We start from the raw sequence: 24,571 nt of genomic DNA on the forward strand, positions 1-24,571 counted from the left end.
CGCGGCATCCGCATACGTCTTGAGGCACGCGCCGCTCGCCGCGGTCCATGAGCCGCAGCTTGCTGTCGAGGGCGCCAACGAGCACGGCCTTGCCGTCGCGCGTGACGTCGAGGCTCGTGACGCTCGCGCCGACCACGTCGACGACGCAGCGCGCGGCGCGCACGTCGTAGCTGCGCACGCGGCCGTCGACGCTGCCGGCGACGAGCTCGGGCCCGCGCACGACGAGGCTCGTGACGGCGTCGCGCGCCTCGTCGAGCACCTGCACGGGCTTGGCGCTGCCGGACCGCGCGTCCCAGAGGCGCACCGTCGTGTCGAAGCCCCCCGACGCCACGAGCGACTCGCCCTCGCCGGCGAACCGCACCACGTTGACGCGCGACGTGTGCCCGTGCAGGTTGCCGCCGAAGCGCCGCGTCGTCGTCGCTGTCGCCACGTCCCAGAGGAGCACGGCGCGGTCGCCGCCCGACGACACGAAGCGCTGGTTGTCTGGGGCCACGGCGAGCGAGAGCACCTCGTAGCCGTGCGCTGCGTAGGACTGGATGAGCCGGCCTTCGGGGAGCGGGGCGGCGGGGGCGCCTTGCTTGAATCGGCCGGTGATGCTGCTGCTGCTGCTGCTGCTGGCGAAGGACTGGGATTCGGCGGGGAAGGGGTTGTAGAGGCGGATAGTGCGGTCGGCGGAGCCGGTTAGGATGTACGTGCCCGGGGAGGCCGAGTAGGCGAGGGCGTGAATGGGGCCTGATGGTGTTAGCAAGAGGTCGAGATGAGTGGTCAAGGCAAGTGAGTGAGGATGCTGCTGACCATTGGCACCCAAGAGGTGGGCGAGAGGTTTGTCAGGGAACGACATGGCCATGTCATGGGTCCGCTTCCGGGAACCCAGTTGTGAGTGGGCTGCTTCTCATGTCGCTGGGGGGACCACGGCGGTATGGTATTGAATCCGTGGTTGATGAAAGAGGTCGAAGAAGAGGTCGAAGAAGAGTGATGGGCTCATGTTGAGTTTGATGTTGGTTTGTAGCGTAAGCCATCAGATGCATGGGATATGCAGGTAGCGGTGAATGCATTAACAGGGGACAATAGATGCTCGAGTTGCCACTGAGTTCTTAGTATATGAGGCCTCAATTTTAGCTCCCCTTCAACGATAGCTTCGATCGTCTAGTTGGTTAGGATGATGCATTGTGGTTCTTACTACAATACTGCATTGACGGCAGTTCGAATCCGCCTCGGAGCATTCTTTTTGTTTGCAGCCTCCATGCTTCGATCTTGTCATTGATATTCTGTAAACCGCATGCCTGTCGTTGCATTGACTATATTGAAATCTCTTACCCGAGGATCTCTCACCTGAGGATCTCTCACCTGAGGATCTCTCACCAACCTGTGGCCATAGCTGGCGTGTCCTAGGTAGTAAACCAGTAGGGTATAAGGTGTCACTATGAATGCTCGGGGATCTGAACCAGGACAGACCGCACATTCCCACTGCCTCTGATAACCACTTGAATCTCGTCATCGCCATCCTCCCCGACACTCATCACCCTGGCCTCGTCCTCCTGCGGTTCCACGTCGGGCCAGTCCCTCCAGACCTCGCACGCAGCCCCCCGAAGCGCCTCTCTCCGCCTCACCAACCGCAGCACCCGCGCCGCCTGTCCCTCGTCGCCGAGCTCAAAGACGACGACGCGGACGCCCAGCGTCACGGCAACGTCGAGCAGCCGCGCGTAAAACACATCCTCGTGCGCGCACCCCGCGTACGCAGGCACGTCGTCCCCCGGCACCAGCGCCAGCCTCGGCTCGTACTTCCGGACCGAGTAGCCCATCTGTCCACGGCCGGCCGCCCACACGTCGCGCGAGACGTACGGCGGGTTCGACACGAGGACGTCCCAGGGGCCGGCCGCGCGCGCGCGCGCGAGCGCCTCGACCGCCGCGTCGTCAAACACGTCGCCGAGGACAAAGTCGACCCTCTGCTCTGCCGTCGCGGCCCGCAGCCGGCCCTCGCCGACGTTGCGCCGCAGGTTCGCCCGCGCGAGTCCCACGGCCGCCGGCGACACGTCGACGCCCCGCACGAGCAGCCGCGGCACGGCCCCCTGCAGGCCCGCGAACAGCGACAGCGCTATGCAGCCTGTGCCCGTGCAAAAGTCGACGATGGCCAGCTCGCCGCGCCGAGACGCCGGCAGGGCGCCGCGCCGGAGGAGACCTTCGAGGTGCAGGGCCAAGGCCTCCGTCTCGGGCCGCGGCACGAGCACGCCCCGGCGGCATTGGATGTCGAGGCGGCCAAAGGGCTGCGTGCCGAGGACGTACTGCAGGGGTTCGCCGCGGCCCCGGCGGCGGCAGAGGCGCGCCAGGCGCTGGGACGGCGTGGGGTGGTCGCGGACGTGGTCCCTGATCCAGCGGAGCTCGTGGGCGGCGGAGGCGATGTCGCGGGTGGCGGGGAGGAGGGTGCGGATGTGGGGGGATGTCCGATATGCTTTTCGAAGGAGGGAGGGTGGTAGGCGCGGCATGAGTCGTGGCGGCGATGGTGGTGCTTGGTGAGGGATGGACAAAGGTGAGATGAACTGGTGAGAATTGCTTCATAGTGAGGAGTTCATCTGTGAGGAGCTTGGGCCGCGACCATGCGTGGACTGGTGCCGTGAAGCATGACTTGCACGCAGGCTTTTGCAAGGAGACTCAATTGCTCTTCGGAGTGTGAGATTTGAATTGTTGAATTCTGTCATTTGTTAAACATGTCATATTTCATCGTCCAGTGTTTCCAATTCATCACGTCAGTTGCCCTCAACCAGTCTGTATACAGCCAGTCCCACACCACAACCCTTATTGTCTCGTCTCCTTCTATTATTTCATGACAATTTACAGATAATTGGGTTTATTATCTGGCGTACTAGGATCTAATGATCCACATCAATCAGAATCACTATCATCCGAGAAGAAAGACCCAATACGAACACTGCCTCTGGACGACAGAGCATCAGTACTCCCCCGCCGATCGAGAACAAACTCATCCGCCAAAGGACTTTCCGGTACAAAGTCTTCCCAGACCGTCTCCCTCTTCTCCGCGGTCTCCCTCTTCTCCACGGTCTCGCCGCCTGTTGTCTTGACTGTGCCCCCCAGGCTTCTCCGCTCCGAACCTGGACCCTCAAAGTTCCCCGTCTCAAAGTAATACTCAGCCCAGTCTGCGTACAAATCAATGCCTCGCCCAGCGACAGTCCGCCGCTTCTCCACGATTGGCCAATTTTGGAACTTCGAGACAGTCCGCTCGTCCAGGAGGCTTCCTTGAACAGCTCGCTTCAGGGTATCCGGGGCCTTGAGCTCGTGAACGACATGCGAGCGCCGGGCGTATCGTATACCATCCATCGCCGGGGCGCCGTCGTCGTTTGCGTTCTCGACTGACAATATTCGGGTCATCCGCCGCGAAGCATGCCCCGAGACAGCCCTAGCTCCAGAATCCTCCTCGGCACTGTCCTCTGTCGATGGACACCGTCCCTTCTCTGTCCCAGCGACAAGCGAAGCGTCCGACCTCCTCGACGCGCCGTACCCCGAATCGGAGCTCCGCCACGTACACCGCGCCGCCATGCGGTGCGAAGCCAGCATCTTCGACCGCGTCTGCACCTCGTGCAGCGCCGTGACGCCCACCGCACGCTGCGCCCGTCTGGCCTTCCGGTCGTCCTCAGCGTGATCAACCGCGCTCACAACCTTTGACCCCGCAGACCGCTCCACGGCCACGGCCACTGCGACGCTCGCTTGTCGTATCACGGGAACACTGGCGTCCCTCATCGTCGAAAACGTGTCCTCCGTCTCCTCGTTCGTCTCCTCGTTCGTCTCCAGCGGCTGCGAGAGCGGCCACGCTGCGGGCTGGTGGTTGTCGTCATCATCCCACGAGAACCCGTAACTCTTGGGTGAGCGGAACGCCTCAAGGAACCGCATGCACTCTTCGTCCGACGGCGCGGCCGTCACCGGCGTGGGAGCCTCCGGTCGATCGGGCGTGTGGACGGGCTTGAATGGCGCATCGCCCTGGGCGGGCCTCGACGGGAGCAGGAGGCGGTTGAGATTCATGCGCCGCAAGCGCGACCATCCTGTGTTCCGAGGCTGTCTCTCCATGCTTTTGGTCTTGATTTTGGCCGGCAGAATACAACAAGTTGCACAGAAAATGGGATGCAGAGGCGGCCAGGCGGAAGGCGGGAGGGCGCGCCGGCGCCTTTAAGAGAGAGCATGCTGTTTTCTTTGGCCTCGGGCGGGCTTCTTGGAAACCGCACGGAATGTGAGCCATGCCGGGCTTTGAGACGACATCTGCTGACCGAGGACAGTTTGCTGGGACATGCCCTGAGGAGGGGGTCAGCCATTCATTGAGAGCAAAGGTTGCGGCGTGGTGTCATGATCCGCGAGACAAAGGGGCGCCCCCTTCTCCTCAAAGAGAGCCACGGCAGCACACATCAAAGATGGCGCAATCAACCGCCTTTGCCACGGCCAAGACTCACGCGAGGAAGCGTGTTAAATCGCCCATAACAGAAATTCAAAATGCCATGTGCTACATGCCCATTCTATGCTATGCCAGTGAAATCGCAAATGACCCTCCCCTACAAACCCACCGTCACCGTCATGTTGTTGCTCAGCACGAGCAGAACGGGTGGCAATTCATGGCACAGAACCTCAACATCCGACAGGTACTGAACGCTCGCTGCCTCGTCACGGCACGTGCCATCGGCGGGAATCGGCAGCGTGGTGAACAGCACGGCTGTGTCGCCACTGTACTGGCGCATGAGTTCGTTGAGAATGAGGTGCTGCGCGCGACTAGGCAGGTCGTTGAATGAAAGCGCCACGCCTTGCGTCGAATAGGTGGCACCGCCGCTCTCGTCCGAGTCGTGAGGGCCAGCCTCGAGGCGGTAGCGCTCGATAATCTCGGCCATGTTCAGTTGGACGTCACCGGGATCACCAGTCGAAACAAGCGACGCTCGCCGGGAGTGGTATACCGGCTCGGCAAACGTGATGCCCGGAGTGAAGGTGCCGGTGGTGTTCTTGGTGTCGCCGCTGGGCTGGGTCGGGAACCTGCCCATGGAGGACTGCCGCGAAAAGGTTGGCCGGGAGGGTCCCGCGGTGGGCTCGGCGAACATTATGGTCGGGCCCGAATTGCCTTCGACTGCAACCTTGGTCTCTGGCACTGGCCGGCTGGAGAAGCGTGCGGCTGACGACTGGCGGGAGAATTGTGGTCGCATGGGGGTAGGCACGCCAGAAGCGTCCTGTGACGTGTCATTCGGGAGCGATGGGAAGGCATCGCCAGGCGTGGGCGGTTGTAGCGATTTGCTTGACAGGTTTCGTGGCAGCCTCGAGTGTTCGGACGTGTATAACACGGACGAGTCTGGTTGGCGGTCATCGATCTCGACCTGAGATGCTCCCTTGTTGTATAGTGTATTCGCCGTTGTTTCGGTGGACATGGTGCCGTATGCCGACCCTCTTCCTACGCCGCGCGTCTTTGCGTGCTTCCTCGCGGACGGCATTTTAGTGAGTAGGTCGTCGCTCTGACTTCTGCCACCACCCTTGATAGAAAGAAGAGGGCGTCTAGCGAGCTCGCTGTTGTCTACGACGCCATCCTCGTCTTCGGTGGCTGGTTCGTCGACATGGTGGTAATCCGAGTCGGAGTCGAAGCTGTCGACCGCATTCTCTCCTCCGCCCATGTCTTCTTCGTCAAGGACATCGTCATCCTCTCCAAAAACTTCGTCCCCAAGATGTGAAGTGTGAATTCCCATGCTCACGCCGAGCCGGCCAAGTCTGGATGCCTGCGTCTTGCGTGGGATATCCCCCAGATGGACCATGCTCGTGCGTCGCTTGCCGCCAGTCTCGTCCAGCGGCACATGCGGATTGAAAACCCCTGGTCGGCCTGCAGTTGATTCGACGATACTTGCCAGTGACTTCAGCTCTTGACTGGAGCTCATGTTGGAGGCGCGACCCCTGAACTTTTGAAGATCGTCCCACCACTCCTCGTTCGAGAGAACGTCATTGACGACGATGTCCGTGTCGACGTCATCTGAGCGCCCATTAATGATGAGCTCGTAGGTCTTCAACTCGCCCGAAGCTAGCCAGAAAACGAGGACCTCGGCTTCGATCCTGAGCTTATCAAGAAGTGCCTGCACCCTGGCCCGTTCTTCTGCCAGCTCACTTTCATACTCAACAAATACCATGATACGTAGGTCATATGCGCTCTTCCAGGCCGGCACACTCTCCAGTATGTAGCCCAATTGCAAAATCAAGGTGTCTGGAAGTAGTCAGCAAGGCTATGACCCAAGACCAGGCCAGACACGCACATGTATCAAAATTGGTTGTCAGTACGCTCTTGCCGTCGGACAGGAGCTCGGCAGACATTTGTATTGGCCAGAGATCAATGTACTTTTTCGTGTTCGCCTTGTCCTTTCGGGGCGTCTCGAGAGCTTGGAAGCCCTTGCCCACAGCGACATTCAGCTTGTACCGTAGGGCGAGGTCTTCCAACATGGTCATGTAACTCGTCACACTCATCATGCTCTCCGTTCGAATGACGTCGGTAGGTAAGAAGCCCTCGAGTAGGCGCGCAGAAGTATCTCCACGACGTCTACGCGGCCCCTTGCTCGATTTCAAGGGGGATTTCTGCGTCTTTGTGGGAGATGCTGGCACCTCGGGCACCTTGACAGCAGGACGGGAGTTGCGAAGCTCATCCATGTTGTAGAAGCCCATGACGGCAATGTTCGGCCTCATGCCACCAAGCCCTGCCGACAAGATCAAGTTTCGGATGCCCCAGTTGATCGAAGGCGACATGGTCAACTGGACAAAAGCCTTGATCCTCGACTTTTCCGAAATGTAGTTTGTCCACGCAGCTTGCTGCAGTCTGGCTTCGTGCACCCCAGTGTTGAAGTCATCGGTGACAATGACGTGGCCTAGGATGTAGAGTGACCCCTTCTTCATGGAGTTGCAAAACTGAATCAGTCGAGTCTGGGATCTTGGGTTGTTGATGAGGAGAATGATCTGGGGCCGCCAGAACTTGATGTGCTCTGGCCGCAGTCGAAGCAGATACTTGCGCACCTGATGATAGATGAGGTTTTGCGAGACGTCACCCCAGCTCTTCGGCGGGCTGAGATAGTGAATCAACGAGAACAAGAACACGAGCAGACAGACGGCAGATGCTGCGTATGAGTCGTCAATGAAGAACATGGCCGCGGCCGACAAGATGCTGCCAGCGAATGCCGTCTGCCAGCTGAAGAATTTGAAAGCTGGCCTGAAGTTGGGTGCCGACCCAATCTTGAGTAGAAAGCAGGCGAGGTTCATCACGAAGAAGGTCATCTGGTGCCATTTAGCGATGCGTGTTATGCGGCTAGGCAACAGAAAGAAAAACACATACCTGGTATCCCATGGAGATCAAGGTGGCGATCTGGTTCAAGTTGGCAAGCATGGCTATTTGGGCAATAGCATATGTCAACATGATGGCCACGACAGGCTCATCCGCCTTTTTTGTCCCCTTGCCGAACACGGTGAGGCCGGGTAAGAGTTGGTCTCTGGCGAGGGCCTGCATCAGCTTGGCCGCCCCAATGAGGCCCATGACGGCGGAGAAGAATGTGACGGCACACTCTCCTGCGAGGATCAGAGGGGCAGAGAGATTCGTCAGAGAGATGACATTGGTGTTGCGAAGGAACGATGCATGCGTCGTGCTCGCAGCGAGGGAGAAGATGACCACCAAGTAGGCGATGAATGTGGTGAGCATGGCCCAAAGCGTGCCTTTGGGGATGGCCTTGCTTGGATTGCGCAAGTCACCAGACATGGACGCACCCGCAAAGATGCCGGATGTGGCCGGGAAAAGGATGCCAAAGAGCTCGCGGAATGTTTCGAACCCCTTGTACGCAGCGCCTTGGGTGTGGGGGACAAAGTTGTCTATCAGCGTCTGTAGGCTGGCGCCCGTAAACTCGATACCCAGGTCGTCATCTCGGAAAGGAGTCTTGAAGATGGCCGAAACAGGTATGCTCAGGATGGCCAATGTTAAGATGACGAGGAGGCCATTGCTCGCCTTGGCAAAGATGCTGCTCCCGGCCAAGCCGAGAGCGGTGCAGACAAGCAAAGCAGCGGTTTCGAAGCCGTAGATTGTCCAGTAGCCCTGAGGGAAGGCCGGCCCCAGGTTCATCCTGACGCAGTCGATAAGGCCCACAACATTGAGGGCCGTGTTGAGCACCTGGGCGAGATAGAACAAGACTCCAATCGAGCCGCCGAATTCGGGCCCCAAAGAGCGCGAGATGAGGTAGTAGGCACCGCCGCCCTTGACCTCGCCATTGGACGCGATGGCAGATAGAGACAGCGTGGTCAAGAAGTCGACGAGGTACGCTGTGATGAGCAGACCTGGGAGCTGCGTGTTAGTCTACTCGCCCCGCACGCGAACACGACGAAAAATGGTGGCGCCAAACCGAGTATGCCCAAGAGGCCAACCTGCCCAAGGATGAGGCCAAATCGCAGGAACATGAGAATGCTCAGGATGTTGAGGTAGACGGGAATATAGACACCCGAAACGACACCAAGCTTCGTGGCTTTCTTCGATACGTCCGAGCCGGAGAGGCTGGGCCGTTTGTCGTCGGCGGACATGATGGCATCGGTGCTGTTCAGCAGAGGCGAGGCGCTATGGTTGTGTGCGCGTGAATCGCTTCGTCCTGTTCTAGCTCCGCGGAAACCTGGGGAATCGAGCCAGCAATACCGGGAGGGGTCATGAAGATGGCGCCTTGGAGAATGTGCCTACTATGAGGAGGGATGCGCCACCTTTTCCTTGATCGGCATGAGACAGCTCAGCTTGCGTTGGCCAGGGTGCGGGATTGACTGAGCCAGAGCACGGACAGAAGGGAACGACGAGTTGAAGAAGGAGACTCGAAGAAGGAGAATCGACGTGTTTCGTAGGGTAGACGACGAGGAGCAGAGGTTCACTTGAACTTGACCTTCAACACAGCCCGGGACGTTAATCCGGATGGCATCTGCTGCCCCTCGCCTCGTATGAGATGCCGGCCGATCCAAGGCAAAGTCGCTGGATTGGGCGAGCCAAGCACATCGTGGTGCAGAGCTGCAGGAAGTGCGCCTAGGGGAGCATTACTGCAGCATCTGGGAATGCGCACAGGAGGGGTCTGTTGGCGCTCATTGGGTGGGGGTGTCGCTGGCCTGGGGAAATCAACGTCAGCCGAGGATCTGCGTGAAACTGTGACTGGATGTGTTGACCGCCAGGCGGAGAGGGACGCAGATGTTCTCGGATCGCTGCCCGTCCAGGCGAGGCGTTGGATGAGGTGGGAAGTATGTCTAGGTAAAGTATTTAGGTATTCGCACTCCCAGCGGCAGGCAGACAGACATGAAGCAACCGGAGCTCCTCTCGACGCATCGATGCTGGGGAGGCACGCTGGAGTCATAGGTCTTGCCATGTGCCAGCGACTTCATGAGGAAGGAATGTCCCCCCGAGCTCCGGGATGTTTTGGCGCATCGGGCGCTACTGAACCCCCACACGAACTCCCAAGCCGCTGTGCAAGCTCGCTGTACCTGTACCGCTGGGCAGTGTCTACCTACCTGTGCCTGCCCAGATTGTAGGCACCTGTCTCTTCACAGAAGGCAGGTGCCTGGTCTTGTTATGAGGTCTTCGTCTTCAGTAGTACTTCGGTTTGACTCTGGATTCTAGAAACCACCGAGACTCGATCATCTCTGTATATCATCCAACAACGAGCACACCAGCAGACGCAGACGCAGACGCAGACGAGACACCAAAGCCAAGCGCAGTCTGACGTCGTCGCGCAGGTCCCTTGATTCAGGGCCCCATGCACTGGGACGCACTGGATGCACTGGGGCATGCCGCCCTGCCATCTGCCTGATCCCGTGAGTGTGTGGCTGGTCAGACCCCACGCCCGCTGGAAGAGCGGCTCAAGCCCTTGGCGAGCCAGTCATCCGTCACCAGACGTGACCCGCTGATAACAACGGCGAGTAGTAACGGGCACCGTAGGCTTATCACGGGATCTCTGCAACACCACGAGCATCTCTTCCCGCTCTCGTACTCCCTCCACCACCAATTGAGCTTGTCAGCTGTGCCGAGGCCACCGACAGGTAAGCAACCTCGCACGGCAGCTCCATGGCCTCATAAGATGCCGCCGTCCGAGTCTTTCCTTCGTCCCTGCGTGCCCGCCCAATGATTCGGCGCTAATAACTTGTGTGTGCGCGCCGCAGGAATCCTTCACTCGACCGACGCCCGCCCTCGTCCTCTACCTTCGGGCCACCCGATAACGATCGTCAGCGCAGCATGAGCCAGCTGTCGAACAGCCTTGCAACGTAACGATCATGGCCTCCCCCTTCAGAGATCCTTTGAACATTCCTCGTGCCGGCTCGCCCTCCTCCTTCGCCGCCCGCCAGTTTGGAACCTCGGTGCCTCGTGCCGACGCGACAGCCAGGCTCGCATCGCCCGTGCCCTCACAGCAGTTCGGCACCCCCCAGGGACAGCCCATCAATGGATTCTCCTCGAGAGCCAGCATCTCGGGCGACGTGAACAGCCAGGCTCCCTTGCCCGGCGGCGTCGCCTCCAGCGTCCAGGGCCCCGGCGTGTCTGCCCTCGCTGCCGCACTGTCAAACTCAATCGGAGTCTCCCCTCCCAGGCACGGCACGCCCGCCGTCCGCACCTCCAGCCCGCCCCCGAGGCCTCTGTCTCCCGCCACTGCCGGTGCCTTGCTCGGCAGCACACCCCAGACCAACTACGGTTCGTTCGACTCGAGCAAACGCAACCCCGCCACCGGCGCCTACGAGGACCCCGAGATTGTCAAGAGGCATCTGGTCCAACCCACGGATGCCGGCTCCGAGGAATCGAGCCTGCGAGATGGTGTCAAGGGAAAGCAGTCTGCCGACCCCGCGGGAGCTGGTCTGGACGACGAGGAATTTTCCAGTCTCCGTCTGCAGGGCGGCGACGTCACAAGAGGCATTTACAAATGGTCTGAGGAGGCCGAGGCGAGGAACAAGATGCAGCGCAGCAAGAGCTTCAGCGTCTCGCGGCCGAACCCTGAGAACGAGGTGCTCGATATCAACGCCATCAAGGTTCCTGGTGGTTTCCGCCGCAACTACCTGAGGAGGTCGGCGCGAAGCCCTTCGGCAGATCGAGGCCGTCTCGAGGCCGGCGAGGGCACCAATGCTGCCCAGCCGCGCATGTTGACCTCCAGCTTCCTCGAGTTCCTAAGCATGTACGGCCACTTTGCCGGTGAGGAGCTCGAGGAGGACGACGAGGCTCTGCAGCCAGGCGAGTACTTCTCGTCTGGCCCCGACGACGACTCCTACTACAGTGACGAGGGCAGCGACGAGGACAGGGAACCGATGGAGGACAGCGCTCTTTTAACACCCTCGCGCCGCAAGAGGAGGAGAAAGCCTCGTGGCGGCAGTGGCACCAACAGCCCCATGGGTGCTGCCATGCTTCTGTTGAAGTCTTTTGTCGGCACGGGTGTCCTCTTCCTACCGCGTGCCTACCTCAGCGGTGGCATGCTGTTCAGTAACCTCATCTTGCTGTTCGTTGCGGCCCTGAGTTACTACTGCTTCGTCCTCCTCGTCACGACCCGTCTCAAGGTCGAAGGTTCCTTTGGAGACATTGGTGGTATCCTCTACGGCAAGTGGATGCGGGGCATGATCCTGAGTTCCATCGTGCTGAGCCAGATTGGTTTCATCGCGGCGTACATGGTGTTCACCTCGGAGAACCTTCAGGCGTTTGTGCTGGCTGTCACCGATTGCAAGACGTACATGGACATCAAGTGGTTCATTCTGATGCAACTGGCAGTGTTCCTGCCCTTCTCGCTGATGCGCGACATTGAGAAGCTCGGTGTCACGGCTCTCGTTGCTGATGCCTTCATCCTCATCGGCCTTGCCTACCTTTTCTACTATGATGTCCTCACCCTGGCCACCAACGGCCTGGCGGACATCATCATGTTCAACCAAGACAACTGGACCCTCTTCATCGGCACCGCCATCTTCACATTTGAAGGCATTGGCTTGATCATTCCGATCCAGGAGTCCATGAAGCACCCGACCAAGTTCCCCCGCGTCCTGTTCATCGTCATGATCATCATCACCACCGTCTTCATCGTCATGGGCGCCTTCTCCTACGCCGCCTACGGCTCCAAGACGGAGACTGTTGTTCTGCTCAACCTTCCACAGGACAGCAAGCTCGTCAACGGCGTTCAGTTCCTGTACTCGGTCGCCATCATGCTGTCGACGCCGCTGCAGATCTTCCCCGCCATCAAGATTACCGAGAACGGCCTCTTTACCAAGAGCGGCAAGTACAACCCCTACATCAAGTGGCAGAAGAACTGCTACCGCTTCTTCTTTGTCTGCATGTGCTCTGCCATTGCCTGGGGTGGTGCCGCCAATCTCGACAAGTTTGTCGCCCTCGTCGGCAATTTTGCATGCATCCCGCTGGTCTTCATCTATCCTGTGAGTGCCTCGTGTCCGCTTCATGTGTACTTTTTTACTGATACTTCTTTAGCCCCTCCTCCACTACAAGGCTGTCGCGCGCAACAGGTACTGGAAAATCGCCGACGCTATTCTTTGCGTCTTTGGTTTCGTGGCCATGTCCTACACTACTGTTCTGACCGTCATGAACTGGGCTGCCGGGCCCTCCGGACCTCCTCTGCCGGGCTACTGTGACTCCAAGGGCAACTAAATCTATCCATCGGCGTGTCATTGCACTGGGAACTTTGCAATCAATTATCTGAATATCAATATGTAAGTATGGGAGTCTCTTAGGTCTCATTACGAGGAGTCGGGGGTTGCATATGTTGGGAGATCAGACTGGATTTCTTTCAAGGCATTAGATCGCCTTATGGATGCATTTGGATACTTTCATAGCGATCGTCGAATATCAAACATTTCTGTAAACCCTTCATGGTTCTTGCTGTTTGTGGTTGTGTATGAGCATCTCCCTGTGATCCGATGTATGCACAGTATGTTGGGCGACAGGGCCACACGGTACGCCACGTTTTGCATTGGATCCAAGCCAACGTGGCTGGTGATCCGAGCGCCCCAGGCGACGACGCGACAAGCTTCTCAGCGCCTCCCTCACCTATTGGCTGTGAAGGACGCTCTTTCACGATCCATTGATGAGAGCTCTGAGATTTGACGACGACACCCAACCAACGGCATCAACGAACGGCCTTGACACCCAATTCCTCACAACGGTTTCCTCTCATTTACAAGTTCCCAATCAGCAATAGGGATTATCGCTTCTGCTTTAGCGTTCCATCGCCGCTTGTTCACTTTGCGATTCGACCTCTGAAGCATCCTTCTCCTCAGAGACCCAACCTCGACTCCCAGATCATCTACTCATACATATCTCACAATGAATGCCCCCGACAGGTCAGTGCGGCCCTGATCATCATGCCCGGTGCTTGGACGTCCCGAACTTTGAGCTGGCGATCTCATGGTACAACATGTGCCAACCACATTGGCATGATGGCGACCAGCCATGTGTGTGCAGCCTGCGTGTGCACGAAGACACTCTAGCCCCATCAGCAGTTTTGTGTTTCTACCAAATGGGCCTCAGGGCTGCTGCACAGTTCCCGGCGTTCGAGCTCGGGCCTCGCTCGTGAACAAGTACTAACACTTTCACCAGATTCGAGCTCTTTCTTCTCTCCGACGATGAGAAGAAGATCGAGGAGAAGCCGTACGCGGGTGAGACCACGGCCCGAGCCATGTGACGGGGACCATGCAAAGACTGACACGTCCCAGGCATGTCCAACACGTCCGACTTTGTCATCAAGAAGGAGGACCACACCGTCGGCAACCTCATCTCCGAGCACCTCAAGATGCACCAGCACGTCCTGATGGCCGGCTACAAGAGTACGGCCGCCGCCAGCACGCCATGTCGCGCCCACCGCTGACGCCCTCTGCAGTCCCCCACCCCAACGTGTCCGAGATGTTCATCCGCGTCCAGACGGACGGCACGATCACCCCGAAAGACGCCGTGACGGAGGTCATCAAGGACCTCATGAAGGACTTCTCACACCTCGCGCAGGAGTTCATCCGCGAGTACGAGCTGCGCCGCGTCGTCGAGGCGCGCCAGCACGATCAGACGAACGGACAGTAGCTGGCGCCGTGGGCTGCCGAAATTCACACAGGGGGGGCGTTATGGGCGTTGAAGGGTCTATGCATCGCCGAGGACGACGTTTGGTTCTTGCCGTGACTCGGTGCCATGGCTTTTGTGTGTTATGATGGATGCGCCGATTTGGGCTGTCGCCGATAGCATGGATGGACAGAGAGAGGCATGTGCAATAAAAGCTCCTGGGTTGGTCATGTCTTTTTATTGATTTGATTTGATGTGCCGTTGTGCTTTCTACTCATCCGATAAGGCCCTCGATCTGGCTCTGTAGCTTTTGTAGCCTTTGTTGGACTGATTGTGTTTGCTCATCACATCGACACCAGTGCTCTTATTTTTCATGCATCTTCCCAAGCCTCCCTCAGACGGGACCCTCTCCTCCAGGAATCAACTGAGAAGACCGTCAGTGTGGAATCAATATCGGGGCTGTCTCACGCGACGTACCATGCAGATATTGTTGCCGTTCAACAGAATTTTGGGCAGCTTGACGTGCTGTCCGGAGTAGTCGCTTGCGGAGGTCAGTACCATGCTCATTATGCGATTGGCTGTGCGCCTTACAATTCTGTGACATCCTCAAGCACCATGTCTACCAGATTGTCAGCCAGGGCTCTCAAAGAGGGACATGATGACTTGTTACTTACTGACATAGTCATCGAAACCGGTGAGGGTGCCGCTGAACTCTGGCAGGGCGTCAGTACGAATGTCTAACGAGGGACTGCATACGGTCCCGTACCCTTGTCGCCCTTCATGATGACCCATATCCTCGAGCCGACGCACTTGTCGATCAGTTCTACACCACGTCAGTGCTCAATTCTGAGTGTGATTGCTTCATGCCTCACCTAGGGGAAGTAGTTGGGATGCCATGGTGAGAGCGTCGCCGATTTTCTTCGATACGGCAGTGTCAGGGGAGTAGTTCCCAACTTGAATCCTGTACAGTGGTGTTCTTTAGGGCCGTTGGTGTCAAGCGACTGTTCTCTTGCGTGCCGAATCGTGCCGAATCGTGCCAAATCGAGACTCCTGAATTAGATCGATATCTCGATTGCCCATCACAGTTCATCATGAGGCAGCGAGCGGCGGGTGTGAGACCCAGCCAGCACCACCACATCATGTGATGTCGCGTGCATGACTCAGCGGCGTCGACTCCACTTTTAGCCGCCCGAGCTCTCCAGGTCCAACGGCGACGGTGACGGGAACCCCTCCAGCGGCAGCGTGAATCCCCTGAAGACAGCACAGCCACAACGATTCACGGCCGGGATCAGACGTCTGCCTGTTTCTTGGATCGCCGCGCCATGCCAGTGGTTCACCATGGCGGTCTCATGCTGGCTCGAACCTCTCGCACCCATGTGTCCATGAGGTTCCCGTACAAAACTGGCGGTGCTGCCATCGTCTTGCGACATCATTCCAACATAGCATATCGTCATAGGTCAGTTCCTGGGTTCAACCGACCTCTGCAGAGCTTCGCTGACAGGGGTGTCTATGGCAGATTGAGATTTCCGAATATGACGTCCTACCCGTTTGAACGAGTCTGGCACCGTGGCCGTGGCATTGTGTTCAGTCCTACTCGACAACAAGAATCCGTGCATTCCCGAACCTACACCACCACGGAGAGTCAGGGCGCTGCCGCATGGACGCAGCACCCCAAAGACGCGATAGTCGAGCAGGCATTGGACGATGAGGCAGACTGCTCCGATTCAGGCAACGAGTCTTTTACGACGGCGGTTGAGTACGATGAAGGCTACACAGTGGTGGGGCCCATTGCCGGACAACGCAACCTCAGGGAGGAGCTCATCAAGGAGGAAGGTCTCGGCGCGGCTGTCTCCGTGGATACCACCATCTCACCGAGAGGACCTCCAGTCACGAGCCTTGCCTTCAAGATCAGCGCAGCGGCATTCGCCAAAGCGCAGCAGGCTCCAGCGGGCACGGCCGATTCCTACTGGTCTCACACCTTCTACCGCGGCCGTGATGTGGACGGCCTGGAGCAGAATGTCAAGGTGCACTACTGCAGGAGCAAGCACAAAATGGAGCACGTGTGCCAGTATTTTCTCGACGAGAAGGTCCTGGGCTTTGACCTCGAGTGGCAGCCCAGCGCAAGCAAGTCCTCGGGCCCGAGACGGAACGTGTCGTTGATCCAGCTGGCGAGCCCGAGCCGCATCGCCCTCTTCCACGTGGCGCTCTTTCCCGGAGCTGACGACGACTTGATGGCGCCGACGTTCAGGCGGATCATGGAGGACCCAGACGTGACCAAGGCCGGCGTCAACATCAAGGGCGACTGCACGCGCCTGCGCAACTGGTTTGACGTTGGCACGAGGGGCACCTTCGAGTTGAGTAATCTGTACAAACTCGTCAAGCACTCGGCTTCCGGCCGCGTGGATCTGGTCAACAAGAGGCTCGTGTCGCTGGCGACACAGGTCCAGGACTGTCTCGGGCTGCCCATGTTCAAAGGGCCTGATGTCCGGTCGAGTGACTGGTCGCAGGCCCTCAACATGCAGCAAATCACCTGTCAGTGTTTCATGGAATCGATCTTTCTGTGTTCACGGACGTAAGCTGACCACCTTTTGCAGATTCTGCAGGTGACGCGTATGCTGGTCTGCAGCTCTATCATGTGCTTGACGAGCAGCGGATGGCGCTGTCACCCAGGCCTCCGCTGCCATATCACGTCGAACACAACCTGCCGATCCGCCTGGCGCCCGGAGTGACAATACCGTCACCAGAAGAGCTCGCTGAACTCACCACCCCAGTCCAGGCCACCGCCACAGCCAGTGGCTCGATGACCGCAGCAGCAGCAGCAGCAGCAGCATCAGCGGGCGGCGGTGGTGTAACACGACAACCGGCAGCGACAGACACCTCGCAGCAGGCCACCACCCAATCGACATGGGCATCCGCTTCCGCACCCCCACTCTCGCGCTCGCCATGGGGGACGTCGAACCCGGCGCGCACCATGGACGCCAGAGTGCTCGCTGCAGAGTCCCGTGTCGCCACTTACCGCGCGTCAAGAACGAGCATGCGCACGACGCCCACGTCGCTGCGGTCGTACTATCTGTGGCACGACAACGAGGGCATCGGGCCGGAGGAGGTTGCCGGCATCCTGCGTGTGCCGCCGCTGCAGACCAACACGGTGGTTGGCTACGTGCTCGAGGCAATCAAGCTGGAGAATCTGCCGTTCGACAAGAAGAGGTTGAGGAACGAGGTGCTGCACCTCCTTCCGAGAGATGTCATGGAGAGGAGATATCCGGCCATCTTCAAGGCAGCGCATCAGGTAGACGTTGCCGCCGGGAAGTCGGAGAGCGACTACGCGGCAGCCAGATCAGGTTGGCCGCTGTGACCTTGAAGCTGCCTAGAAGGCCTGATGAAGACTTCGTCTTGACTGCATATAGTCGGCCACAGCCATTAGTCCAGTGTCAATTCCAGTTAGGAATGTGGACATTGCCGGAGAGCGTCTACACCGTAACGCAGGGTGACCTCAGAGAGCCGGCCGCAGGGCAACAAACATTCGGTCATGGCGCGCACGACGCTCCAGGATCGTTACGCTTCGGTGTCGTGCAGCCACGCCGACCAGGCAACGTGCTGCCGTCTCCAGGTGCACACAAGCTGGAGGCAGAGGGGATTCATTGGCTGGTAGGGCCACGTTGGTGGTTGGGACGCAGATCCCCGCCACAAGGCGGCAGCCACGCGGACGGCGCCACGGTAGATACAGCGCAGACGATTGAAAGCCAATCGCCCATGTCCGACACATCAAATGTTCAACAAAAGATTTGGTAGACCTCACAGGCGGCCTCCATGATGGGCCAGCGCGTCAGCACACGACAGTGGAGAGACGACAGCCATTCGCCTCCCCGTATTCCATGCGGGGTCAATGGTGACAGGGTTGGGGAAGCGATCGGACAACGGCGTGCCAAGGCCACCGAGGGGGTGGGGGCTCTTCGGTGACGAGACGTCAGGCCACAGACGTAGATGATGGAATCCTAGCAGAATGAGCAGACTCCGGAGACAATCATCGTGCGCAGCCGCCGATTACGCGGGGGGGAGGGACCCATGGGTGTGTCTGTGTTGTTGTGTTCTGGTGATCACATACGTTAATTCGATGTGGGTACACCTGACTGGCACGCAAGGAGAAGCAGAATGATCCCGAGGTGCTATCTTTAATTCACAATGCCATGCGCCTAAGGATGCGACCTCCGCGCAAGGGGTGCGCGCCTTCGTCGTCCCCCCGAAAGCGAGGGCGGGAGGCAGAGCGAAGGGGGGTTCATCTCTCTTGGCTCTAGCTCTTGGGCAAAAAAAGTACGCAGGGGGGTGTGTAAGCCTCTGAAGGATGCCTCACCAGAAAAGCGTGTCTGGACAGATTCGGTTTCGCTCACGGCGTTGAGGTGGAATCGGGGGACGAATGGCCCACCCCAGCCAATGCGCTTCGAGGCAACGACAAGCGACGAACGATGCGATGTACCTTGGTATGCAAGCGGCCGTTGGAAGGAAACCGTGTACAGCCCAACTGCCACGACCAGATGACAAGTGGGCAAAGACGGCGACAGAGCTTCGGCGTGGGCACATTGACCGCTGCTAGTATATGGTGGACGACGCTGGGGCATCTCTCGTCTGTTGGCGACTTTCTTCTCTTCTTTGTTGTTCCTGACATGTTGACGCTGAATCGGATCGGTCGGCGTGTGGCGTTGGTCTGTCGCCCTGTGCACGACCGCACGTCCTGTGCTGACTGTCTTGGCCTTGACTCGACTCACTTTGAGGCGGACGAGGAGGAGGAGGGATGGACCCTTCTTGTTTCAAAGCGAGGCTCATCGGGCTCGAGGCCGCTGCATTTCGTCACAAGGCACGGATGGGACGAAGACCGACGGGGGTTGACGCGAAGAATGCTTCGGACGAGTCTGGCTTGTCTGAGGCCTGCACGAACATGTCTGTCTGCTTTGCTCTTCGGTGGGTACAAAATGGCACTGTCTTAGATCGCTCGCGGAGGGGAGAGACGGTGCGATTCGTTGCCTGGAACACGAGCTGGCCTTCAGTGAACGATGGACTACCGTCGTGGAGTTCAGTCGAGACGAAAGGCATGCCAAGGCTCGCCTTATTCGTACTTGGTGAGCTGTGAGCCCTCCTCCCCCCGGCTTCTGCATTGCTCAAGACTTCGACGGCTGAGCGAATTGCATCAGAGCCCCAAGTATCGCTCTAGGGCGCCGGCAGATAATTTGCGATGCAGGAGAACGGCAGGGGGTGGGTGGATAGGTAGAGTGAGTGGGAAAGGGGGGGGGAGGAAGGCGAAGGAAGAGTGCGCTCACCCAACTTCGATCCCTCTGCAATTGCACCCCAACCCCCTGAAGAGCGACACGAGATAGGCTGGAGACTCCTGACTGGCGGCTTCCGTGGGGCACCCTAGATGGACATCAGATGGCGGCATGTCACCCGCCCGCCAACGTATGCGCCGAGATACCTGGACTGACCCGTTGAAGGGCCCCCCTTTTCTCCCCCGTTCCATTTGCCCCCCCCTTGGCGTTCTTTCTTCCTCTGCCTCTGCAGTCCCTCTGGGTCCTTGGGCAGATCCCAGCATGGCGGCCCCAGGGGCCTTGTCTGCTAATTAACCAACACCCAGCAGGCACTGGCCGAGTGGGAGGGCGAATGATGAAGGATGAATGACGGGGACCCGCGCCCCCCCTACACCCTTACGGCGAATGGCTTACAGGAGTTAGAACAAGTAGAGTGGACATTTCTGGGGGGGTTGAGGTGAATTGAAAATGCCTGCCACTGTCAGAACCGTGCCTTACGTCGTGCCTGGGATCGTCTCCTTTTTCATCCACCATCATTTTTTCCTCTCACTCTTCTTTCTTTCCACTCGACTCGGCTGCTTCATCCCATCGGTTTCGTTCGTCTGCCCATCATTCGTTCGTTTGTTTGACGGTCCAGCACTGCGCACTTTGGCGAACTCTCCCCCTTGCCCCACGCCGGCCTATTTCCTAAGGTACTTTCCTAAGGTACTCGGTCCCTCGACATTCGCTTTCCGCCTGACAACGACCGACAAGTCTGGACACCACCAGGCCCTGGGTGCATTGAGTTTGGACCTTCAGTACATAGGGTGGTTCAGAACCGGATTCTCAGATCGAACCGTCTTGGTCACGAGCTGTTGGGCCCTCTACCGCGAAAAAGAAGAGCGAAGAGCAAGGACCCGAAGCTTTGCTACTACTGCCTTCACCAACCAGTTTTCCTCCTACCTCGTGCCTTGGCCAACCACCCTGACACGCCCCCAAACAACCTGGCAGGCACGACCAAACTCAACACTACTGGCTGCTCCTGCCACCCGCCACCAGCGCCCGCAAACCGCGACGTCAACTTTATTTACCACCCAGCCTCCAGTTGCTGCGTTGCCAAACACAACACACCACGGCTGTGCCAGCATTTCTGACGTGCGAAATCGAAACCGACTGCTGCATCTTTGTCAATTTTCGCACAATCGACATCGACAAGTGTATCTAGGCCTCGCTTCACCAAACAGTCACTCTTTTCTCGCCCCTTTGCGACACCGTTTGCCGGAAAGTGCTGCCTACTCCCTTGGAGCGGCAACTCGCGAATTCAGGGGCTGGCTCTTCTCGACTGCCTGTACCATTTAGACGCCCACCTTGACGACCCTCCCAACCGCATACTTGGCGACCGACAAAACGTCCGGAGAGCATTTGCCTGGGTCGCAACCTGTCTTTTCTCTCTATTTTCCCCAAAAGGGCCAACTCACTCGCGACTTTTATCGCACGCTGTGTGCATTTCGGCTCCCTGCCTCTAATAGCCCACCATGGCGTTCAAGTACGTTTCGAAGCCTCCCTTGCGCCCCCTCTTCAGCAGACCACCACGATCGCACGCTTTCCATGATTGATTGCCAATCCATGCTAACGACTTGTTCATCAGCATTGGTCAAGCTTTTCGCTCCTTCTGGCATGACATGACCAGCTACGACAGACGTTCGTGACATTGCATCCCTTGAACACCCGACGCGCCTCCTGACTAGTGCAATCCAGATTCTTCCGTCGACTCTCCCTACCGCAGTGGCCGACACGTCCCTCTCTCCAACGGCCGAAACAGCATGCTCACATCGGTGGCTACGGCTGCCTCGGAATCACACACCAACATCTCTTCACCCTACCAGGACGAAAACGGCATCCCGAACCTGTCCAGGGAAAACAGCAGCACCAGCTACCATGGCGCTGGCATGGGCTCCCCGTACACGCCCTCGAGTCCTGGGCCCTACTCCCCGGGCCTTCGCTCCCAGAACGCGCGGCAGAGCACAGCCGACGGCTTCGACGTGCAGAGCAATCCCGGCGACGTGCCCATGCAGTCATTCCAGGATGGCATGCCGCCCGCCCCTCCTGTAGCCCACTCCTGGAGGAAAATCGACGCCTGGGCTGAAGACAACTACCCCGAACTGTTTGACCAGCTGTGCGAAGGCGCCACGAACAACGACCTCAACGAGCTCGAGCACATGCTCGACTGCACGCTGCCCCAGGATGTGCGCGAATCCCTCATGATCCACGATGGTCAAGAACGATGGGGAACACCCACGGGCATCATCTTCGGCTCCATGTTGCTCGACTGCGAGGAGTTGGTGCAAGAGTGGGAGACGTGGCGCAAGGTGAACCAGCAGTATCTCCTCGATACCAGTGTTGTCAAGCCCGCCGTTCCGTCCAAGGCTCTCGGCGGCAGCAGCAGCAGCCAGGCATCTTCTTCCAAGGCGGCCCCTTCCCCCGCGGCTGGAGCGAACAACCCCGCATGGCGACAGGATCTCAGGGACCGCCAAGAATCGGTCCCTCCCAACTCGGTCCAAAAGGCATACGCACACCCCGCGTGGATTCCCCTGGTGCGCGATTGGGGTGGCAATAACCTGGCCGTTGATCTGGCTCCTGGCCCTGGTGGCAAGTGGGGTCAGATCATCCTCTTCGGCCGCGACTACGACACAAAGTACGTTGTGGCCCGCTCTTGGGCACACTTCATGGCCATGGTCGCCGACGATATCAGCAGCGGCAAGTGGTTCGTCGATGAAGATTCCGGCGAGCTCAAGCTGCGCGAGTTCAAGGACCCCCGCGTGGAGCCCCCTTACTTCAGCATTCTTCGCTGGAGGATGGACCAGAAGTACGGCCGCCGCGCCGCCCGGCGCCGATCAGCCGCACCCCCCAACAGGACATCGTCCCCCGCTGGCTCCGGCGCGAGCTCCCCGTACGCCAGCCCTCCCGAGTCAGCCAACGGCGAGCCCCGCGGCCGTTCGCTGCAGCGTCTCAACGGCGGAAGCCCACTCGCCAGCCCGATCCGCCCTGGCATGGGCAAGCCCAGTCCCCTTGCACGAGTGGCGGAAGAATCTGCTCTGCCAGAGATTGACACGAACGGCTTGAAGCCTCCCAAGCTCGTCGAGGTCGAGACGCCGCGGCCAAGCGAAGAACAACCGCTAAAGAACGGGTCCCACGCATCCCTCCTCGCCAGGGCCGATTCCCCAGAAGACGGCAAGGAGAATATGGCGCCAAAGTCTAAGCTCAGCAAACAGTCCGATCTGGTCGATGAGCCGATGAAGGAGATTGAGATATAGATGGGTCCGCCACCAGACATGAAACGAACGACGATATGGATTCCGGGTCACTTTGTTTTCTCAGCAGCGAAAGAGACGGCTCTCACATACAGCAAAACACAGGAGTTAGGTGGCGTCCACGGGTCTGGTCAATCGACATGATGATTGCATGCCGGCAAGGGGTTGACTCGCTCTTACAAACGCTTTTCAAGGCCTTTCGGCCCATGGCGAATGGTTATCTTTCGCTTCCTCTTTTTATCACTTCTCGCGTCGGTCCCCTGGCCGTCGACTCTCTGGAAAGAGTTTCTTAGCAGTAATGGTGGACTGGCGGATTGGACTATTCTAACTTGCGGGCACGGGAGACGAGGAAACGGGGAGCTTCCTATTCGTATGGCATTTTCCACGTACATTCGAGCGTCATTGGCCTGCAGGCTTCTCCGCCTTGCGGTGCCCGGCATATCAGTCTCCTGACTACGGAGAGTTGCTCATCACGCTGGCTCACGCCGGCGGCAGTGAGGCTCCCAAATTGAGTAGTCAGAAGCCGAGCCTCAGAGTAATTGTATTGTACATTACAGCCAAGTTTTATGGTCTTTATCATTGGTGATTCCGTGTCGTACATGTGACATGGCCGAGAGGATAAAGTGAGCATGGCATCCCCAGGTTGGAGAGCTTCACGTGATCTATCACCGAACTCCGAGAGTGGGTCCCCGAGCCGCACCCGCCAAGCAGCTGTGCCATCCAAGGAACACCACGACAGGCAGTCGTCATCCAGCCACCTCCAACGAACCCATCACCGAGCAACCTCACAACATCACCGCCGACTCTCGAAATCACGCAAACCCGGCTTCCCTGATAGCAGAGCGCTGCCTTGTATCCGCCACCTACCGAGCGAACCGACCGTCGCCCAACAACCCGAAATGGAGGAAGAGCGTCTCTGGAAGTTCCGCAAGCCCGAGTGGCTCAACAGCGCCTGGTCGCGCAACGCGGGCGTCTACGCCGCGGGCGGTCTCGTACGTTTTGACTCGACTCCTCCCCCCTCTCCCCATCCTCATGAGTCTTCGTCTCGCCGAGCTGACACGCACCCCGCTCCGCCAGTTCTCCCTCGCCTTCTACGTCATGCTCGACAGCGCCGTGTGGTCCAAGACGCTCAACGGCTCGGACACGCACGTCACCTTTGTCGACTGGCTGCCCCTCCTCTTCAGCAGCCTGGGCATGCTCATCATCAACAGCGTCGAGAAGACGCGGCTGTCGGCCGACAGCTTCAGCTACTCGGGCAACGGCGTCGCGTGGAAGGCGCGCGTCGTGCTGTTCCTTGGCTTCGCGGCCCTCGCCGGCGGCATGGCCGGCGGCGTCACCGTCTTTGTGCTCAAGTTTGTCGTCCGAGGCGTGGCCATGCCGGCGCTGAGCATGGGCGTCGAGAACGTCGTGGCCAATGCCCTCGTCATGCTGAGCAGCGTCGTGCTCTGGGTCAGCCAGAACATGGAGGATGAGTACAGCTACAACCTGTCGCTGTAGGGTGCGTGCCTGTGCGTGTTTTGTTGTTTCTTCTGAGAGAGAGAGAGAGAGAGAGAGAGAGAGAGAAACGTGGCAATGGCTTCAGATGACTGGGTGTATGGTGCATGCGCGCGCATGCAAAGACGAGCAAGGGACGTTGCTGGCACACAGCGAGGACGGTGAGGCGACGTGCTACTTGGGACTGGGTCGGAGACTGTACACTACGCAACGCAACCATGGACTGACGGAATTAGCGGGCAGTACGACGGACGAACCCCTTTTGATAATCATCTTCAATTACTCCTGGGGGAAGGTGACTTGCGGAGCATTGTGCTATTTCCCTCGACGCCCGTTTCCACTGCAGGCGACTGAGGGTTTATTCCCAGGCACATATTGCTTGGGTCTACTGATGGTGCTAGTGAGCTATGAGGAATATGGCTTACTTTCAAGCCATGCCTCTATATTCATCGAGTCAG

General features: G+C 58.6%; 9 protein-coding genes and 1 non-coding gene across 10 annotated transcripts; 6 read left to right on the forward strand and 4 right to left on the reverse strand.

The window, feature by feature from the left end:
* Window positions 1-16: 16 nt before the first annotated feature.
* On the reverse strand, window positions 17-841 carry VDAG_08421 (mitogen-activated protein kinase organizer 1; the record flags this gene model as incomplete). The annotated part of the gene is made up of 2 exons (XM_009660146.1): window positions 17-732; window positions 796-841. Coding segments are annotated over 2 exons (762 nt in total), but the record flags the coding sequence as incomplete, so codon positions are not given.
* Window positions 842-1,135: 294 nt separating this feature from the next.
* Window positions 1,136-1,222, forward strand: VDAG_20228. The gene has a single exon. It is a non-coding gene; the product is annotated as a tRNA-His (tRNA).
* Window positions 1,223-1,421: 199 nt separating this feature from the next.
* Window positions 1,422-2,483, reverse strand: VDAG_08422 (mitochondrial N(5)-glutamine methyltransferase MTQ1; the record flags this gene model as incomplete). The annotated part of the gene is made up of 1 exon (XM_009660147.1): window positions 1,422-2,483. One exon carries the CDS (start codon window positions 2,481-2,483, stop codon window positions 1,422-1,424), a length of 1,062 nt encoding a protein of 353 aa, XP_009658442.1.
* Window positions 2,484-2,880: 397 nt separating this feature from the next.
* Window positions 2,881-8,565, reverse strand: VDAG_08423 (solute carrier family 12 member 6; the record flags this gene model as incomplete). Its single annotated transcript, XM_009660148.1, has 5 exons — window positions 2,881-4,052; window positions 4,562-6,226; window positions 6,276-7,281; window positions 7,340-8,332; window positions 8,413-8,565. The coding sequence occupies 5 exons, from the start codon at window positions 8,563-8,565 to the stop codon at window positions 2,881-2,883; spliced, it is 4,989 nt and encodes a 1,662-aa protein (XP_009658443.1).
* A 1,716-nt stretch (window positions 8,566-10,281) lies between these two features.
* Window positions 10,282-12,634, forward strand: VDAG_08424 (vacuolar amino acid transporter 3; the record flags this gene model as incomplete). Its single annotated transcript, XM_009660149.1, has 2 exons — window positions 10,282-12,405; window positions 12,458-12,634. 2 exons carry the CDS (start codon window positions 10,282-10,284, stop codon window positions 12,632-12,634), a joined length of 2,301 nt encoding a protein of 766 aa, XP_009658444.1.
* A 713-nt stretch (window positions 12,635-13,347) lies between these two features.
* VDAG_08425 (DNA-directed RNA polymerase II) lies at window positions 13,348-14,056 on the forward strand (the record flags this gene model as incomplete). The annotated part of the gene is made up of 4 exons (XM_009660150.1): window positions 13,348-13,439; window positions 13,583-13,641; window positions 13,699-13,809; window positions 13,863-14,056. The coding sequence occupies 4 exons, from the start codon at window positions 13,348-13,350 to the stop codon at window positions 14,054-14,056; spliced, it is 456 nt and encodes a 151-aa protein (XP_009658445.1).
* A 195-nt stretch (window positions 14,057-14,251) lies between these two features.
* On the reverse strand, window positions 14,252-15,130 carry VDAG_08426 (uncharacterized protein). The gene is made up of 6 exons (XM_009660151.1): window positions 14,905-15,130; window positions 14,799-14,855; window positions 14,707-14,745; window positions 14,624-14,651; window positions 14,510-14,573; window positions 14,252-14,456 (listed from the first exon to the last, which is right to left on the reverse strand). Exons 1-6 carry the CDS (start codon window positions 14,927-14,929, stop codon window positions 14,427-14,429), a joined length of 243 nt encoding a protein of 80 aa, XP_009658446.1. The 5' UTR covers window positions 14,930-15,130; the 3' UTR covers window positions 14,252-14,426.
* A 434-nt stretch (window positions 15,131-15,564) lies between these two features.
* On the forward strand, window positions 15,565-17,387 carry VDAG_08427 (uncharacterized protein; the record flags this gene model as incomplete). Its single annotated transcript, XM_009660152.1, has 2 exons — window positions 15,565-16,564; window positions 16,636-17,387. 2 exons carry the CDS (start codon window positions 15,565-15,567, stop codon window positions 17,385-17,387), a joined length of 1,752 nt encoding a protein of 583 aa, XP_009658447.1.
* A 3,456-nt stretch (window positions 17,388-20,843) lies between these two features.
* On the forward strand, window positions 20,844-22,622 carry VDAG_08428 (glucan synthesis regulatory protein; the record flags this gene model as incomplete). The annotated part of the gene is made up of 3 exons (XM_009660153.1): window positions 20,844-20,854; window positions 20,957-21,009; window positions 21,067-22,622. The coding sequence occupies 3 exons, from the start codon at window positions 20,844-20,846 to the stop codon at window positions 22,620-22,622; spliced, it is 1,620 nt and encodes a 539-aa protein (XP_009658448.1).
* An 896-nt stretch (window positions 22,623-23,518) lies between these two features.
* Window positions 23,519-24,116, forward strand: VDAG_08429 (vacuolar protein sorting-associated protein; the record flags this gene model as incomplete). The annotated part of the gene is made up of 2 exons (XM_009660154.1): window positions 23,519-23,611; window positions 23,697-24,116. 2 exons carry the CDS (start codon window positions 23,519-23,521, stop codon window positions 24,114-24,116), a joined length of 513 nt encoding a protein of 170 aa, XP_009658449.1.
* Between the last annotated feature and the right edge of the window lie 455 nt (window positions 24,117-24,571).

Source organism: Verticillium dahliae, genomic scaffold, assembly GCF_000150675.1.
Source record: "Verticillium dahliae VdLs.17 supercont1.20 genomic scaffold, whole genome shotgun sequence".
In the NCBI taxonomy this organism is placed as follows: Eukaryota; Fungi; Ascomycota; class Sordariomycetes; order Glomerellales; family Plectosphaerellaceae; genus Verticillium; species Verticillium dahliae.